The sequence below is a fragment of the Monodon monoceros genome, unplaced genomic scaffold (assembly GCF_005190385.1).
Source record: "Monodon monoceros isolate NGI ecotype Baffin Bay Population unplaced genomic scaffold, NGI_Narwhal_1 Super_Scaffold_18, whole genome shotgun sequence".
NCBI lineage: Eukaryota > Metazoa > Chordata > Mammalia > Artiodactyla > Monodontidae > Monodon > Monodon monoceros.
The window spans coordinates 163,719,434-163,738,144 of NW_021703774.1; the positions used below are offsets into that span (position 1 = coordinate 163,719,434).

Consider the following 18,711-nt stretch of genomic DNA (forward strand, 5'->3'; position numbering starts at 1 on the left):
TTTTTAGTGTCGATACTATAAAAAATATTTTCTCATGAGAGTCTTTAGAGAGCAAAAAGGTTTTCTAGACACACACATGCACACACAGCCACATACACAACACAAAAGGATCTCTTGAACATGTACACTGGCAAAGTTCACCTAGACAGTTATTATATATTCTGACAGTAATTATATGTTTAAAATTGTTGTTTAGAGGGACTTTATCTCCTTCTCTCCTCCCAAATAAACAGGATTATAAATGAGTTAGACTTTGTATTTCTTGAGTTTGTTCTAGCTTGGTTCCTGATCAGAGAGCTAAGTTAAACTTAAAAAAAAAGGTTCCTATGAATTTTGGTGATCTCCAAAAGTAAACATAGATAAAACACAATTTAATAATCCTTATTAAGTTTTTATTGGAATAAGTAACTTCCATGAACATAAGATAAACTCATTTTGTCTCTATTTTAAAAATAATAAACAAATGAGATTAAAATGTAAGTTGAATGCTTAATTCTCTTTGGTCTCATTTATTCATCCTTTCTTGCTTTTATTAGTTGGCCTAAAATCTCTTCAGAATGCCTCTTCCCTGACAGCAGTAGGGACCTGAGTAGGCAGCCTGGGGTTCCCAGTATGCCTCCAGGTTTTCATGCCCTTGAGCTGAACCTAATGACTTGCTTCTAAGGAAAAGAATATGGCAAAAGTAATGGGACACCACTTGTGAGGCTAGGTTACTGTGACTTCCATCTTGCCCATGTGTGGACTCCCTCAGTGTCTTTCCTCTATGGGATGCAAGCTGCCATGTTGAGAGGTACCCTATAGAGAGGCCCATGTGGCAAGAAACTCACATCCCCGGTCAACAGTCAGTGAGTGAGCTTAGAAAGAGACACTCCCCAGCTGAGCATAGACATGTCTGCAGCCCAGGCTGACACCCTGAGTACAGCCCTGTGACAGAACCTGAGCCAGGGACTCAGGTAAGCTATGCCTGGATTTCTGACCCACAGAAACTGTGAGGTCATAAACGTTTGTTCTTTTAAGCTGCTAAATTTCAAGACTAATTTGTTCAACACAGGAGTAGGTATCTTATAAAGACCCACTATTGCTAATGCCCTTAGTTTTAAACCTGTTTCTTCCTCTTTATTCTCCATTTCTATCCTCCCTCCCTCCCTCCCTCTTGTGCACTTAACTGATACAACATACAGCTATCTCATTCTATCCTAGGCCAGTTTTCTTCCCCCCCAAGCTCTCTGAATACCCCAGATCCACCTCTCTCAGTATCCAATTTGTCTGGCATTATCATTTGAGCCAGTGGGGAAGAGAAGCTTTCATCAATGGTGGCATCTGATGCGCTTCTCATTATCCTCTCTGCTGTTTCCTCCTCTGCAGAACTGCTCAGCAGTGAAATTAAAACATTTGTTAACTTCATTGCTCAGCAGTGACACCAGGGTGACCATCTGGGAAGAGAAGCGGGGGTAGGCTGATGAAAGGGCCAGAAGGGAGCAGACAGCTGCCTGGAAAGCCCTGCTCTCTGCTCTTTCTTCCAGTACCTACTGGGGACCTGCACCAGAGCCAGTGCTGTAGCTTACTCTACCAGCCCCCTAAGCTGCCTGGGGTTCCACCGTGGAGTGAGCCCTTTTCTGAAATAGAGGATCTGACTAAACAGAAGGGTGTCACATATTGCAACAGGCTGGAATTCACTGATTGCTATCACATAACAGAACTCTAAGAAATGGACCAAAACAGAGTTTTATTCTTTAACCAGACATTTGGAACTCCTTTGATTCTTAGAGTTAAAGGTACTTCAATAAATTTGTATCAATTCACGGTCACAGAAGTACTCAAAGTACTTTTATCTATGAGTGAAATATAGGTCAATATGCTTAAAGATGGGACAGTTTTCTTTCCCTCTGTTATATGTGAAAAAACCATTTAATCTTTCCCTTACACTCAGATCTTTTAATTGAATTTACTTATTTTCCCAACCATTTGCCTACTGCCTTCGGATTTGTCTTTGTTACACTATATTCTTGTTCGCTCATGCCTTCCTGAATGCTGAGGGCCAGGCAATAGCAATAATGAGACAGACCACAACAGCTCAATACCATCCCAGATACCGTGCATACTTGCCATCTACTTTACTACTTACATCAGATCCTGGAGGCATTACTACGACTACTTAAAGGAGAGTCAGAGAGGTGAAGTAACTTGCCCAAGTTTGCATGGCTAGTGAGCAGAATACCCTGATGAAACACTGAGCTCATTCCAATGATCTGGCACACCTTTCACCCAGTTCCATCTCCCAAACTTCGAGTGTAACCAAATCCATTTCACTGGATTTTATTGGACTTACTAGAATCAACATCACTTGAACACTGGGTAGCATCTAGACAATCTGTACCATTCCTCCTGGTCTCACTGATTAGTGAAGAGACTGGTATACAGTAGGTGCTTAATAAATGTTTAACTGAATGAAATTCCCTTCCCATAAGACCACTAGCCCTTCTAGCTATAGCTGCATATCTTAGATTTAATAATTAGCAGAGAGGAGATCTGAAAAAAACAACTTAAGTTCATCTCTCATAGACCTGTAAAGTGAACCCTATCCACTCACTTCTCAAGAAGGTTACCCTATACTGTGTCAGTGAACATAGTCCACAAAACATAGACCTACAGGTCTTGACAAACCTCTGAAGTAGTAACACAGATGAAAACATCAGATTCACATAAGAGCCTTCACTGTTGTTTGCCTTTGAAACAAAGTTGAAGGAAAAAAGGATGCTACCAGGTCTTCAGCTTTGGGAGTCTTTCTAGAACTTTAGGTGAAAAGTGGATCAAACAGCAAGGAAATCAATAGTAGAAAAAGTTATCTCCTTACTCTAGTCAAACACTCACCTTGCTATCTACACAATTAATTAAAAGCAGGGACACGGCTAGGAATAAAGCAAGTAGACAATTAAAAGTTCTAGCATAAAAGGTGAAAAAAAGTATAAGTTTGCCTTTAAATACAGGTTTTACTCAGCTCAGCCAGAAAGCCTCTTAGGTCAGTATCAGCTTTTTCTAATGGTAAGAGATACTACACTGAGATAGAGACAAGGGGAAGCCACTTTCCCATCCTGGCACCCAAGAGATTTCTCCTTAATCAGTTTTGGCTTTGGTTTCAGGCAATTCAAGCTGCCCAGGTTCTTCTCATATGCTGCAATCACTGCTCAGGGAATGGCTTTGCCACCTTTCATCATTTATCTCAGGAAATAAAATAATCAGGACACTGGTTCATGATGTCCTCCCTTAACACAATCCAGGTCAGGTACATACCTCATATCTGTTTTTAAGAAAAGGAACAGGCTGGTCCATCTCAATCAGAACATCACTCACAAGCCTTAACAGGCCTCAAAATTACACACCTAAGTGTAGATTATAGTTAACGTTGAGCCATCTTTTTAATTTATGATGATGAACCAAATAACAGCCAACAACAACAAAAAACATTCAAAGCTCTCTGGGAGCTAAAGATCTATAAACAGAACAGTGACAAACAAAACCCCCAAACAACCTTTACAACTGTAGCTGAAATGCAGAATGATGTTCCAAGTGAACAGTTCTAATAAATACATTCGACACTGAAGTCTTTTGGGGATTCCTGTAGTTGGGTGACTTCTGTATACACTTCCCAAAAAATTACATATGTGGCAGGATTTCTTTGCTGTCAAGACATTCTATAAGGATAGGGAGCCAGTCTTATTTATGTTTATTTTCCTAGCAACCAGCTCAATGCCTGGCACATAGCAGTTGCTCAGTAAATATTTGCTGAATCAAGGAGAAAGCAAAGAACAACACTTGGGAAATGCGTATTCAGCAGCTACTCAAAACACTGAGAGCTGTCAGCATAGACACTGTGACATCTGCCATCATACATTAAGAATTTTGTTAAGCCATTAACTTCTCCAGCAATGCTTCTCAAAATGTAGTCTAGAGATACCAAAAAAGCAGTCCATGGGGAACTTGTTAAAGATGGAGATTCCCAAGCTCTACCACAACGTAAGAATCAGACTCTGGAAATGCGGTCTGGAAGTGTACATTTTAACAAATCCACCATTTTAACAAGTGCATCATTTTTATATATACTGAACTGCTGTTCTAGAGACTGATGGCTTTGTATGAGACACTACACCTGCAGTTCAGGAAGCTACTTCCAAGGGTAATGGTATCTATCTGAAAGCATGACTTAAGCAAACTAAGCTTAAAACATCAACAGCAAACCATCTCATGTCAGAGTAAGTGACCACGGCACTAGGATATTATAAGGCATTAAGTGAAAAAGGAGTTTCAAGACTGAGTCTAAAAATGACTTTTTTTTTAATGACTTTTTAATTTTTAATATTTTTTAAATTTTAATCACTTTATTTTATTATTTTTTTCTTTCTCTCTTTCTTTTCTCCCTTTTCTTCTGAGCCGTGTGGCTGACAGGGTCTTGGTGCTCCAGCCGGGTGTCAGGCCCGAGCCTCTTAGGTGAGAGAGCTGAGTTCAGGATATTGGACCACCAGAGACCTCCTGGCCCCACGTAATAGCAAACGGCAAAAGCTCCCCCAGAGATCTCCATCTCAATGCTAAGACGCAGCTCCACTCAACGACCAGCAAGCTACAGTGCTGGACACCCTATGCCAAACAACTAGCAAGACAGGAACACAACCCCGCCCATTAGCAGAGAGGCTGCCTAAAATCATAATACGGTCACAGACACCCCAAAACACACCACCAGACACGGTCCTGCCCACCAGAAAGATCCAGCTTCATCCACCAGAACACAGGCACTAGTCACCTCCCCCAGGAAGCCTACACAACCCACTGAACCAACCTTAGCCACTGGGGACAGACACCAAAAACAACGGGAACTACAAACCTGCAGCCTGCGACAAGGAGACCCCAAACACAGTAAGTCAATCAAAATGAGAAGACAGAGAAACACACAGCAGATGAAGGAGCAAGGTAAAAACCCACCAGACCAAACAAATGAAGAGGGAATAGGCAGTCTACCTGAAAAAGAATTCAGAGTAATGATAGTAAAGATGATCCAAAATCTTGGAAATACAATGGAGAAAATACAAGAAATGTTTAACAAGGACCTAGAAGAACTAAAGAGCATAAAACAATGATGAACAACACAATAAATGAAATTAAAAATTCTCTAGAAGGAATCAATAGCAGAATAACTGAGGCAGAAGAACAGGTAAGTGACATGGAAGATAAAACAGTGGAAATAACTACCACAGAGCAGAATAAAGAAAAAAGATTGAAAAGAATTGAGGACAGTCTCAGAGACCTCTGGGGCAACATGAAATGCACCAACATTTGAATTATAGGGGTCCCAGAAGAAGAAGAGAAAAAGAAAGGGACTGAGAAAATATTTCACAAGATTATAGTTGAAAACTTCCCTAATATGGGAAAGGAAATAATCAATCAAGTCCAGGAAGCATAGAGAGTCCCATACAGGATAAATCCAAGGAGAAACATGCCGAGACACATATTCATCAAACTATCAAAAATGAAATACAAATAAAAAATATTAAAAGCAGCAAGGGAAAAGCAACAAATAACATACAAGGGAATACTCATAAGGTTAACAGCTGATCTTTCAGCAGAAACTCTGCAAGCCAGAAGGGAGTGGCAAGACATATTTAAAGTGATGAAAGGGAAAAACCTACAACCAAGATTACTCTACCCAGCAAGGATCTCATTCAGATTTGATGGAGAAATTAAAACCTTTACAGACAAGCAAAAACTAAGAGAATTCAGCACCACCAAATCAGCTTTACAACAAATGCTAAAGGAACTTCTCTAGGCAGGAAACACAAGAGAAGGAAAAGACCTACAATAACAAACCCAAAACATTTAAGAAAATGGTAATAGGAACATACATATCAATAATTACCTTAAATGTAAATGGATTAAATGCTCCAACCAAAAGACACAGACTGGCTGAATGGATACAAAAACAAGACCTGTACATATGTTGTCTACAAGAGACCCACTTCAGGCCTAGGGACACATACAGACTGAAAGTGAGGGGATGGAAAAAGATATTCCATGCAAATGGAAATCAAAAGAAAGCTGGAGTAGCAATCCTCTTATCAGACAAAATAGACTTTAAAACAAAGACCAGGGCTTCCCTGGTGGTGCAGTGGTTGAGAGTCCGCCTGCCGATGTAGGGGACACGGGTCCGTGCCCCGGTCCGGGAAGATCCCGCAAGCCGCGGAGCGGCTGGGTCCGTGAGCCATGGCCGCTGAGCCTGCGCGTCCGGAGCCTGTGCTCCGCAACAGGAGAGGCCACAACAGTGAGAGGCCCGCGTACCGCAAAAAAACAAAAAACAAAAACAAAGACCATTACAAGAGACAAAGAAGGACACACAAAATGATCAAGGGATCAATCCAAGAAGAAGATACAACAATTGTAAATATTTATGCACCCAACATAGGAGCACCACAATACATAAGGCAAATGCTAACAGCCATAAAAGGGGAAATCGAAAGTAACACAACAAGAGTAACACCCCACTTTCACCAATGGACAGATCATCCAAAATGAAAATAAATAAGGAAACAGAAGCTTTAAATGACACATTCAACAAGATGGACTTAGCTGATATTTATAGGACATTCCAGCCCAAAACAACAGAATACACTTTCTTCTCAAGTGCTCATGGAACATTCTCCAGGATAGATCATATCTTGGGTCACAAATCAAGCCTTGATAAAATTAAGAAAATTGAAATCGTATCAAGTATCTTTTCTGACCACAGTGCTATGAGACTAGATATCAATTACAGGGAAAAATCTGTAAAAAATACAAACACATGGAGGCTAAACAGTACACTACTAAATAACCAAGAGATCACTGAAGAAGTCAAAGAGGAAATCAAAAAATACCTAGAAACAAATGACAATGAAAACATGATGACCCAAAACCTATGGGATGTAGCAAAAGCAGTTCTAAGAGGGAAATTTATAGCAATACAATCCTACTGCAAGAAACAAGAAACATCTCAAATAAACAACCTAACCTTACACCTAAAGCAATTAGAGAAAGAAGAACAAAAAACCCCCAAAGTTAGCAGAAGGAAAGAAATCATAAAGATCAGATCAGAAATAAATGAAAAAGAAATGAAGGAAATGATAGCAAAGACCAATAAAACTAAAAGCTGGTTCTTTGAGAAGATGAACAAAATTGATAAACCATTAGCCAGACTCATCAAGAAAAAAAGGGAGAAGTCTCAAATCAAGAGAATTAGAAATGAAAACGGAGAAGTAACAACTGACAGTGCAGAAATACAAAGGATCATGAGAGATTACTACAAGCAACCATATGCCAATAAAATGGACAACCTGGAAGAAACGGACAAATTCTTAGAAAAGCACAACCTTCAGAGACTGAACCAGGAACAAACAGAAAATACAAACAGACCAATCACAAGCACTGAAATTGAAACTGTGATTAAAAATCTTCCAACAAACAAAAGCCCAGGACCAGATGGCTTCACAGGTGAATTCTATCAAACATTTAGGGAAGAGCTAACACCTATCCTTCTCAAACTCTTCCAAAATAGAGCAGAGTGAGGAACACTCCCAAACTCATTCTACGAGGCCACCATCACCTTCATACCAAAACCAGACAAAGATGTCACAAAAAAAGAAAACTACAGGCTAATATCACTGATGAACATAGATGCAAAAATCCTCAACAAAATACTAGCAAACAGAATCCAACAGCACATTAAAAGGATCATATACCATGATCAAGTGGGGTTTATCTCAGGAATGCAAGGATTCTTCAATATACGCAAATCAATCAATGTGATAAGCCATATTAAGAAAGTGAAAGATAAAAATCATATGATCATCTCAACAGATGCAGAGAAAGCTTTCGACAAAATTCAACACCCATTTATGATAAAAACCCATCCAGAAAGTAGGCATAGAGGGAACTTACATCAACATAATAAAGGCCATATATGAGAAACCCACAGCCAGCATCATTCTCAATGATGAAAACCTGAAAACATTTCCACGAAGATCAGGAAAAAGACAAGGTTGTCCACTCTCACCACTATTATTCAACATAGTTTTGGAAGTTTTAGCCACAGCAATCAGAGAAGAAAAAGAAATAAAAGGAATCCAAATTGGAAAAGAAGAAGTAAAGCTATCACTGTTTGCAGATGACATGATACTATACACAGAGAATCCTAAAGATGCTGCCAGAAAACTACTAGAGCTAATCAATGAATCTGGTAAAGTAGCAGGATACAAAATTAATGCACAGAAATCTCTTGCATGCCTATACACTAATGATGAAAAATTTGAAAGAGAAATTAAGGAAACACTCCCATTTACCAATGCAACAAAAAGAATAAAATACCTAGGAATAAATCTATCTAAGGAGACAAAAGGCCTATATGCAGAAAACTATAAGACACTGATGAAAGAAATTAGAGATGATATAAACAGATAGTGAGCTATACCATGTTCTTGGATTGGAAGAATCAACATTGTGAAAATGACTCTACTATCCAAAGCAATCTACAGATTCAATGCAATCCCTATCAAACTACCAATGGCATTTTTCACAGAACTAGAACAAAAAATTTCACAATTTGTATGGAAACACAGAAGACCCCGAATAGCCAAAGCAACCTTGAGAAAGAAAAATGGAGCTGGAGGAATCAGGCTCCCTGACTTCAGACTATACTACAAAGCTACAGTAATCAAGACAGTATGGTACTGGCACAGAAACAGTAGATCAATGGAAAAAATAGATCAATGGAACAGGACAGAAAGCCCAGAGATAAACCCACGCACATATGGTCACCTTATCTTTGATAAAGGAGGCAAGAATATACAAAGGAGAAAAGACAGCCTCTTCAGTAAGTGGTGCTGGGAAAACTGTACAGCAACATGTTAAAGAATGAAGTTAGAACACCCCCTAATACCATATACAAAAATAAACTCAAAATGGATTAAAGACCTAAATGTAAGACTAGACACTATAAGACTCTTAGAGGAAAACAAAGGCCGAACACTCTATGACATAAATCACAGCAAAATCCTTTTTGACCCACCTCCTAGAGTAATGGAAATAAAAACAAAAATAAACAAATGGGACCTAATGAAACTTAAAAGCTTTTGCACAGCAAAGGAAACCATAAACAAGACGAAAAGACAATCCTCAGAATGGGAGAAAATATTTGCCAACGAAGGAACTGACAAAGGATTAATCTCTGCAATATACAAGCAGCTCATACAGCTCAATATCAAAGAAACAAATAACCCAATCCAAAAATGGGCAGAAGACCTAAACAGACATTTCTCCAAAGGAGATATACAGATTGCCAACAAACACATGAAAGGATGCTCAACATCACTAATCATTAGAGAAATGTAAATCAAAACTACAATGAGGTATCACCTCACACCAGTCAGAATGGCCATCATCAAAAAATCTACAAACAAAAAATGCTGGAGAGGGTGTGGAGAAAAGGGAACACTCTTGCACTGTTGGTGGGAATGTAAATTGATACAGCCACTATGGAGAACAGCATGGAGGTTCCTTCAAAAACTAAAATCAGAACTACCATATGACCCAGCAATCCCACTACTGGGCATATACCCTGATAAAACCAAAATTCAAAAAGAGACATATACCACAATGTTCATTGCAACTCTATTTACAATAGCCAGGAAATGGAAGCAACCTAAATGTCCATTGACAGAAGAATGGATAAAGAAGATATGGCACATATATACAATGGAATATTACTCAGCCATAAAAAGAAACAAAATTGAGTTATTTGTAGTGAGGTGGATGGACTTAAGAGACTGTCATGCAAAGTGAAGTAAGTCCGAAAGAGAAAAACAAATACCGTATGGTAACACATAGATATGGAATCTGAAAAAAAATGGTTCTGAAGAACTTACGGGCAAGACAGGAATAAAGATGCAGGCATAGAGAATGGACTTGAGGACACAGGGAGGGGGAAGGGTAGGCTGGGATGAAGTAAGAGAGTGGCATGGACATATATACACTACCAAATATAAAATAGATAGCTAGTGGGAAGCAGCCACATAGCACAGGGAGATCACCTCAGTGCTCTGTGACCACCTAGAGGGGGATAGGGAGGGTGGGAGGGAGACGCAAGAGGGAGGGGATATGGGGATATATGTATACATATAGCTGATTCACTTTGTTATAAAGCAGAAACTAATACACCATTGTAAAGCAATTATATTCCAACAAAGATGTTAAAAATAAATAAATAAATAAAAAATTAAAAAAAAATACTGAGTTAATGTATGAGCAAACAAAAGCAGTCGTCACCTACTGAGCTCCTTCTATGTGCCTGCCGTTTTAGTGTGAGTTTTACATAAATCTTAATTAATTTCACAATGACCCTATGATGTAGGTGATAACACTACCAAATTTTACAAATTAGGAAATTAAGGCTTTCAGGTATTAAGCTGCTGAAGCTAACAATACTAGTAAATGGTAGAGCTGGATAAATAAATGGTATATCCATACAATGGGACCCTGCTCAGCAATAAAAAGGAATGAACATGCAACAACTTGGGTGAACCCCAAAATAGTTATGCTGAATGCAAGAAGCCAGACCAAAAGGAATACAGATTATATGATTCCATTTATAAAATACTCTAGAAAAATGCACATTCATCTAGAGAGAGAGAAAGCAGACAAGTGTTACCTGGGGAATAGCAAGTGGAAAGGGGCAGGATGGACGGACTGCAAAGGGATGTGACAAGATTTTTAGGGGTGATGGATATGTTCACTATCTTGATTGTGATGATGATTTCAGGTTTCAAAACTTAGCAAACTATAACCTTTAAATATGTACAATTTGCTGTACATCAATCATACCTCAAGCTGTCTAAAATAAAGTGAGAGAGAAAGAGAAGTACAGGGCCTACATACAAAGCAGTACCTCCCCAACTCTATATTTAATTTAATCTTACGTTCTTAAAGTATTTTTCCCTTTTTCTTTCTGTAGCTGAACAATTTATTATAGAATAAAACAGAATCAGTTTTAAATATAGCTACCAAGTGATTTGTAGTGCTCTTACTCTGACCTCTAAAACCGAGGAAGAAATAACATAAGCCTATAATGATCACCAACAGTGAATCAGTGTTATTGCAAAGTACTATTAACGTTATTGCCATCAAATGATTAGGACAAGCAGTGGGGGGGAAATGTTGAATGAATCCCTGTACAGCAAACATTTCTTGAACACCTGTATGCGCCAGACACTTTTAGGTACACGTGTTGGGAAAAAAATGCATAAGACACAGTTTAAGTTAGTACAGAGGTGACACTAATAATTTGAGTATTGCTGATCTAAGGAATGATGTTGCTCCTCTGTAACCAAAGTTAAGTGGAGAGGAAGTCTTAAGAGAGAAAATGAAGAGGTGTGTCTATAAGCTATCGAGGTAACAAACTAGCGACAAAATGATGGATTGAACAGTTAAGAGAACATCCAAGTGCAAAAATACAAAGCCATAATGTCCTTCAGCATAATCAGTACAAAGAGTACCAAGGATTTACCACTTGAAACCTCCCCTAAGAGAGTCATCAGGGTCAGCCCAGTCTTGTAAACAGCTTATCTCTCAAAAAAACAATTTATAGCCAACTGTCGATAAACCATGGTTAAAGTAAATACTTGATCTTGAATTTGTTTTTTTAAAAAGTAACTTGCTATGAATCAGGGAACTATTTAAATAGTAGAAGGCATTTATTGCTTGGATTAATAGTAAATAACAGGGCTTCCCTGGTGGTGCAGTGGTTGAGAGTCTGCCTGCCAATGCAGGGGACATGGGTTCGAGCCCTGGTCTGGGAAGATCCCACGTGCTGCGGAGCAACTGAGCCCGTGAGCCACAATTACTGAGCCTGCGCGTCTAGAGCCTGTGCTCTGCAACAAGTGAGGCCACGATAGTGAGAGGCCCGCGCACTGCAATGAAGAGTGGCCCCCGCTTGCCACAACTAGAGAAAGCCCTCACACAGAAACGAAGACCCAACGCAGCCATAAATAAATAATAAAAAAATTAAAATTGCAACCTCCCTTTAAAAAAAAAAAAAAGTAACTAACAGACACTAAATTGTCTACAGCAACATGGGAGGCCTCCCCACACTACCCCCTCAGTCAGATGAGCAAGCCTACAGGGGCAGTGCCCGCTCACTCTGCCAGCACCTCTCAGAATGGGAGGCATGGCCAGAAGAAAGGGGAAGCAAGGGAGTCCTAAAGTGGCAGTGCAGTCAACCCTACAGCATCAGGTGTGAGGAACTGGGTAGTGAGGGAGCCCACAGGTGGGGATGCACCTCACTGAGATAATGAAAAAACAGAAAATGTCAGCTAAGAAGAGAGCATGATAACCATTTGATAGTTTTCTGTCAGGTGATGCCTATGTACGTTTATACATACATGATGTACACGCATCATTTTTATCCCTTTGGGAGGCAGTAACTCAATGTGTAAGAGGAGAGCTCTAAAGTCAGAATGCTTAGGTTTGAATTCTTGCTCAGAGCTTAGTTTTATGAGCTCTGCAACCTTGGCCGAGTTACATCACCTCTTCTTTGAGACAGTTCTTCTCATCCATAAAACAGTGATAAAAAATAATAAAATAGTATCCACCTCAATGATTTTTGTGAGGATTAGATGAGATAACATATGTATTGATACCAAGTGTATCAAGGTAAGTATTCAATAAATGTTCACCATTATTGTTTTTATGTCTGAAAATGACCACTGTGTTCCTAAACACGATGCAATCTACTGTGTAAGTCCATATTAAATCCTTTTCGTACCATGTTTTGAGTATTTATTGTTGTTTGGTTTTTTGTTTTTATCACTTCATCTCTGATTTGGGGTTATCCATAACTACCTTCTGCCCCATTTTATTCCTGATTAATCAGGAGGAAATGGTAAGCTCAGTTAAGTATCCTGGATCAAAACCGGTTGTAAGCTGGGATCCACCTAGTGATCAAAATATAACTTTGTTTTGAAAGTCTCTTGCCTAGCACTTTTGCATGACTGTCCTTTAGGGGATAAATGTCAAAAAAAAAAAAATTTAAAGTTTGAAAAAAACTAAGGTCCTGATAACTGATCTGCTATCCTGAGAACACTAAACCAGCAAACAAATAAAACTCATGGTACCTACCTCCTTCTGTGCACCTTTAATTTCTGAACATTCTTCTAGTCTTTTTAAAACATCCTGGGTAATCAAGAGTGCATCTGAGAAGATTTTTTCATTTTCTAGAAGAAAATTCAGCTGGTAATGTTTCCCCTCATACTCTGAATGTAAAACAAAACAAAATTAAAAAAATCAGTGATTGATTACTTGAAATAATTTTTAAAAGTTTAAGCTGTCTGAGAACCTTTAGGTCATGTACTGCATTTGTAAACAAAACAGCTAATGTATCAGTTATAAGTAATAGCAAACAGCATCTCTAATAGCTTCCTCCTTTGTGCCATCATCATCCTAGTTAAAATAACGGGTAAGAATCAAAGATGGTACATGGTTATTTCCATACTGCTTTTCTGCTCTGTGGTTCATCTTCAGGCTTGTAACACTCAAAACCACAAACACTTTTAAAAGAAGAATGTCCTAGTACAAGTATTGCATTGGATTTTGGTTTCCAATCTAACAGTGATCTTTGATAAATTTATCAATGAAACAAACAAACAAACAAAAAACTCATAAAGATCACTGAATCTAGTAATTGACAACAGAAGGACAGATTACAAAACAACTATTAAATGAATATTACCTGATTCTGGGCTTGCTTCCTTTGCCTCACTAAAGGTTTGTACAACAGGAGAAGGGGAAAAATCTTCAGCTGTCAGAGGAGTCTCCACTGGGGTGTCTGCATTCCCCTGAATCCCCTGGGCAGCGGAAGGATCCACACTCATCTCTTGCACAACCGTCTGGATCACTTCCCCCACCTTGGCTTTCACAGGGCCCCCTGGAGGGGTGGAAACCTCCGGGGAAGAATGAAGCTCTCCAGCACCCTCGGAGGAAAGAATTTCTACTTCAGGCTTCTCCAACTCCTTCCTGGATGACTCTGAGGATGGTGTGGAGACATCCCTCACCACCTGACCCTGAACAGAGCAGTTTACAAGGCTAGTTAGAAGATTTTTACAACTAACAGCCACATCAAACATCTGTAGGCTGTCAGCTAAGGAGATGATTTTGGAGAAGTTGTGTTTGCCCACAGGTAGTTTGCCAGTGTACATCATTTCTAACAAGAGGGCAAACTCCTCAGGGCTCACGACAGATGCATCGATGGAGATGGTGTCTGTGTTGTCCAGCAGGGTTTTGAACAGGAGGCTGGCAGCAGCCAGGACAAGTTTGTGGGCCCTGAAGTAAATGGTACCAATGGAAATGGTGCAGTCACAGAACTGCTGCTCCTTGCACAGCGTGTAGAGCTGCTGCAGCAGCTGCCGGCTATAGTTGGGGAGCTCCATCGCATCAGCTCTGTCTGAGGACTTCCTTTCCTCTCTTCTTCCAGAATCACTTTGTGAGGATCAGCACTAGATCCTGGAAAAACCCCAAAAATGCCATGTTAATACTTCATAAGCACACAGGGAAATGCCCTGAATGAAATATGAAAATGAACAGGCAATTCGCTGGTTCATTCAGCAAATGCTGCTGAACAGGAAGGGGTACTGTGCCAGGTATACTGAATTAATCATGATAATAACTGGCATGGGTTTAACTGCATGAACAGGACTATGCTTAGTGTGTCATCTGGATGATCTCATTTGATCCTCACAAAAACTCACTGGAAAAGTACTGTATCCTCCCCATTTTATACATAAGACTGAAGCTCAAAGAGACTGAGAGAACCAGCTTAAGGAAAAACAGCCATTAAGTGGCATGCCCATGTCTCACTGATTTCAAAGCTGTAAGTAACTACATTGCTAAATGCATTCTGCTCTCAAGTTCTCAGCCAAATAAAGGAGACATATATATAGATAGATAGATAGATATAAACAGATTTATAATACAATGTCCTCATGTTACTTGACCTATCTGCAGCACTGAATACAGGTCGTCGTTCCCTCCCCTTTAAAATGCATTTTTCACTTGATCCTGCGCTCTCTGGTTCCTTTGCTGGGTTCTCTGCATCACTTTGGCCTCTAAAGTTTGCTGTGCTCCAGGACTGTCATCTCACTTCTTCTCTCTCATCTGATTCCATACCTTTGAAATATCTAAATGTTGAGAGCTTTTAGATTTATATTTCCAGCTCAGCCCTTTCCTCTGAACTGCAGACGCACACTTCCAACTACCTATTGAACATCTCTAATTGGAGGCCTGTTAGGTTTCTTAAACTTAAATCCAAACTCCCCTGCCATCTTCCCCACTTCACAGCAATTCTGTCCCTTCTAGTTGTTCAGACCAAAAACCTAGAAATCATCCTTGACTCCTGTTTTTTCTCATATCCCTTACCCAATCCTTTATAAATCCTGTTGGCTCTACCTTCAAAATATATCCAAAATCCAATCACTTACTACTACCTCCACTGCTTCTACTCTGGTCAGCCCAAGCCACCATCACCTTTTATTTGGATATTGCAACAATGTCCTAACTGGTCCCCCATGCCTCCACCCCTTCCTAGCCCTACCCCTACCCTACTCTATCTTCAACCCAGTAGTCAGAGAGATCTTTTTAGCACATAGCCATATATGTCACTTTGCACAAAAGTCTCCATGGTTCCTGGTCTCAGAGTAAAAGCCAAAAGCCAAAATTCTTACTCTGGCTGTCATGAGCTCTAAAACCTCATCTTCCGCCTCGCTCCCCCTCACCCATTCTGCTGTAAGCACCACGCCTTCCTTGCTGATTGTGGAACACACTAAGCATGTTCACCCGTAGGTTTCTTCACATGAGTGCATGGCTCACTCTCTCACTCCCATCAGGACTCTGCTCAATGGCCACATGATCAACGAGGTCTTCCCTGATCATGTTCTTTATTTTATTTATTTTTTAATGATTTAGAACATTTAATCAAATCTGACCATGTTCTTTAGATAGCAACCTCCTCTCCAACCACAGAACATTCCATCCCTCTTACTCTATTTTTTTTTTTTTTTTTTTTTTTGCAGTACGTGGGCCTCTCACTGTTGTGGCCTCTCCCATTGCGGAGCACAGGCTCAGCAAGCCCGCTCCGCGGCATGTGGGATCCTCCCCGACCGGCGCACGAACCCGTGTCCCCTGCATCGGCAGGCAGACTCTCCACCACTGCGCCACCAGGGAAGCCCCCTCTTGCTCTATTTTTTATCATAGCCTACTGACACATACTTTTACTTACTTATCATGTACCCCTCACTAGAATATAAACGCCATTAGGGAAGGAACTTTTTTTTCATTATCTGCTGCATCCCAGTGCTGAAAATTCTGCCCAACACAAACACTGTTGGTTAGTTGGTGGAATGAATAAATGAATGGCAGGAAATGTAATGATAGAGACTTGTACTTAGAAGCCCAGTTTGGGGAATAGGGATATCCAAGAGTTAGAGTAAGGTTTTTGTGGAGGAGCTAACAGCTAACCTGCCTTAATAAGTGAGCAGGCACTGATGAGGTGAAAAGAGTGGGAGAAAAAGGCACTCCAAGCAGGGAAGCCTGCGTGAGGCACACAAATAAGAAAACATCACATGGCAGAAAGGAGGTTTAGGAGGGGGGATTATAAGGAGTTCAGTGATACTGAACATATAGAAAGGGACAGGGAGTGTCAGGAGATGAATCTGGAAAGGCAGGCAGAGGTTCTGGCCACAGAAAGATACATGGGCCATGCTTAGGAGCTTGGATTTATCCTAAAGACAATAAGGAGTCAACGAAGGGTTTGAAGGGCTTTAAGCAGGAAAGTCACATGGTCTTTGACATTTGTCAAAATAACATTGGTTGCCTTTGTTACCTTTCCACTCCACCACTATTCCTTATTTTCCCACATTTGAAACTGACAAATAAAAATAAAAATAAAAATGAAAATATTTCCAAGTTCTGGTTTCCATGTTTCTGGTCTGGCATGGAAGGAGCTTAAAAGTCACCATTCTAACTTGACAGGTAAAAAGGCAAACAGACGGAAAAATCAACAACTCTTCTTAGCTCTGTCAGAGAAGTGAGGTCACAGGGCAAAACTACTGCTCCCAAAATTGGAGAGACTGGCAGAGAATCACAACTTCTCAGAGCAGAAACCCACCAAGAGAAATCCACGGGAAGCAGTGCCAGAATAGGAAAACTAAACCTAAGTTAACGAACTGATGGAGGCTCAGGGTGGACAAGTCTGAGAGTTAAAAAATCCAGAGGGACAGAGTCATAATTTTGTGAGTTTTAACTCCAGGAGCTCTACTGGGTACTCACAGTGAATACTGGGGGAAAATTCCCTTCTGATTCTGGCAGGAGGAAGGAGAAAGTAACCATTTTAAAATATGACAGAGGACTCTGTTCTTCTCAACAAGGCCTAGAATCAGAAGAAACTATTTTACCAGAGTCTAACCTAACTGGAGGAAAGGAAATACCCAACGTCAGCCCACTCTAGCCATCCTGTACCACTTAAGGAGGTGGCGAGGGGGAGACTGAAAAGTATCAGTGAAGTTCACAGTCCAGGGGCACAGACTTACCAAAAGACTGAGACCTAATGATAGGTCTATAAAACACACTTCCTCCCTTCACATCTTACCACCCCATCACTATAGTCATACTTACCACAGTTCCTTTTACCCAGTACTTTATGTCTCCCTTTCAAGAAAAAACTACCAGGCATACTAAAAGGCAAAAAACACACTTCAAAGAGACTGAACAAGCATCAGAACCACAGTCAGATATGTCAGGAATTATCAGACAAGGAATTAAAAAAAAATGATTAATAAGGGATTTAAAGGAAAAAGTAGACAACATGCAAAAACAGATGGCAATGTAAGCAGAGAGATGGAAATTCTAAGAAAGAATGAAAAAGAATAGCTAGAGGTTAAAAACACTGTAACAGAAATAAAGAATGCCTTTGATGCACTTACTAGTAGACTAGATATGGCTGAGTAAAGAATCTCTGACCTTGAGGATATAACAATAAGAAACTTCCAAAACTGAAAAGCAAAGTGAAAAAGGTCTGAAAAAAACAGAACCAATATCCAAGAACTGTGAGACAACCACAAAAGGTAAAACATATGTGCAATGGGAATATCTGAAGGAGAAGAGAAAAAGAAACAGAAGCAATATTTGAAGCAATAATGATGAAGAATTTCCCCAAATTAATGTTAGACACCAAACCACAGGTCTAAGAAGCTCAGAACCCCAAGCAGGATAAATGCTCTTAATAACTATACTTAAGCATATCATATTCAAACTATAGAAAAATCAAAGTTTAAAAAACAAATCTTGAAAAAAGCCAGAGGAAAAAGGACCTTTCCTTCAGAGAAGCAGATAGGAATTACATCTAATTTCTCCTCAAACAACCATGCAGGCAAGAGAAGAGTGGAGTGAAATATTTAAAATGTTGAGAGAAGAAAACAAACTACCAACCTAGAATTCTACCCTGAAATTTTTTCCTTTAACAGTGAATGTAAAATACTTTCTCAGACCAGCAAGGTTGAGGGACTTGCTTGCCAGTAGACCTGCCTTCCAAGTAATGTTAAAGAAGTTATTCAGAGAGAAGGAAATGATAAAGTACAGAAATATGGATCTACA

At 39.8% G+C, this 18,711-nt stretch overlaps 1 protein-coding gene across 6 annotated transcripts in view; it reads right to left on the bottom strand.

Moving 5' to 3' along the window:
- Positions 1-18,711, bottom strand: part of ZBTB40 (zinc finger and BTB domain containing 40) — an 80,830-nt gene that overhangs the window by 30,953 nt on the left and 31,166 nt on the right. For all 6 annotated transcript variants that reach the window (XM_029228452.1, XM_029228455.1, XM_029228451.1 and 3 more), the window contains 2 exons: positions 13,799-14,568; positions 13,189-13,322 (listed from right to left, as the gene is read on the bottom strand). In XM_029228452.1, coding sequence (XP_029084285.1) covers positions 13,189-13,322; positions 13,799-14,495 — 831 coding nt within the window. In that variant the 5' untranslated portion in view covers positions 14,496-14,568. The remainder of the gene's footprint in view (positions 1-13,188; positions 13,323-13,798; positions 14,569-18,711) is intronic.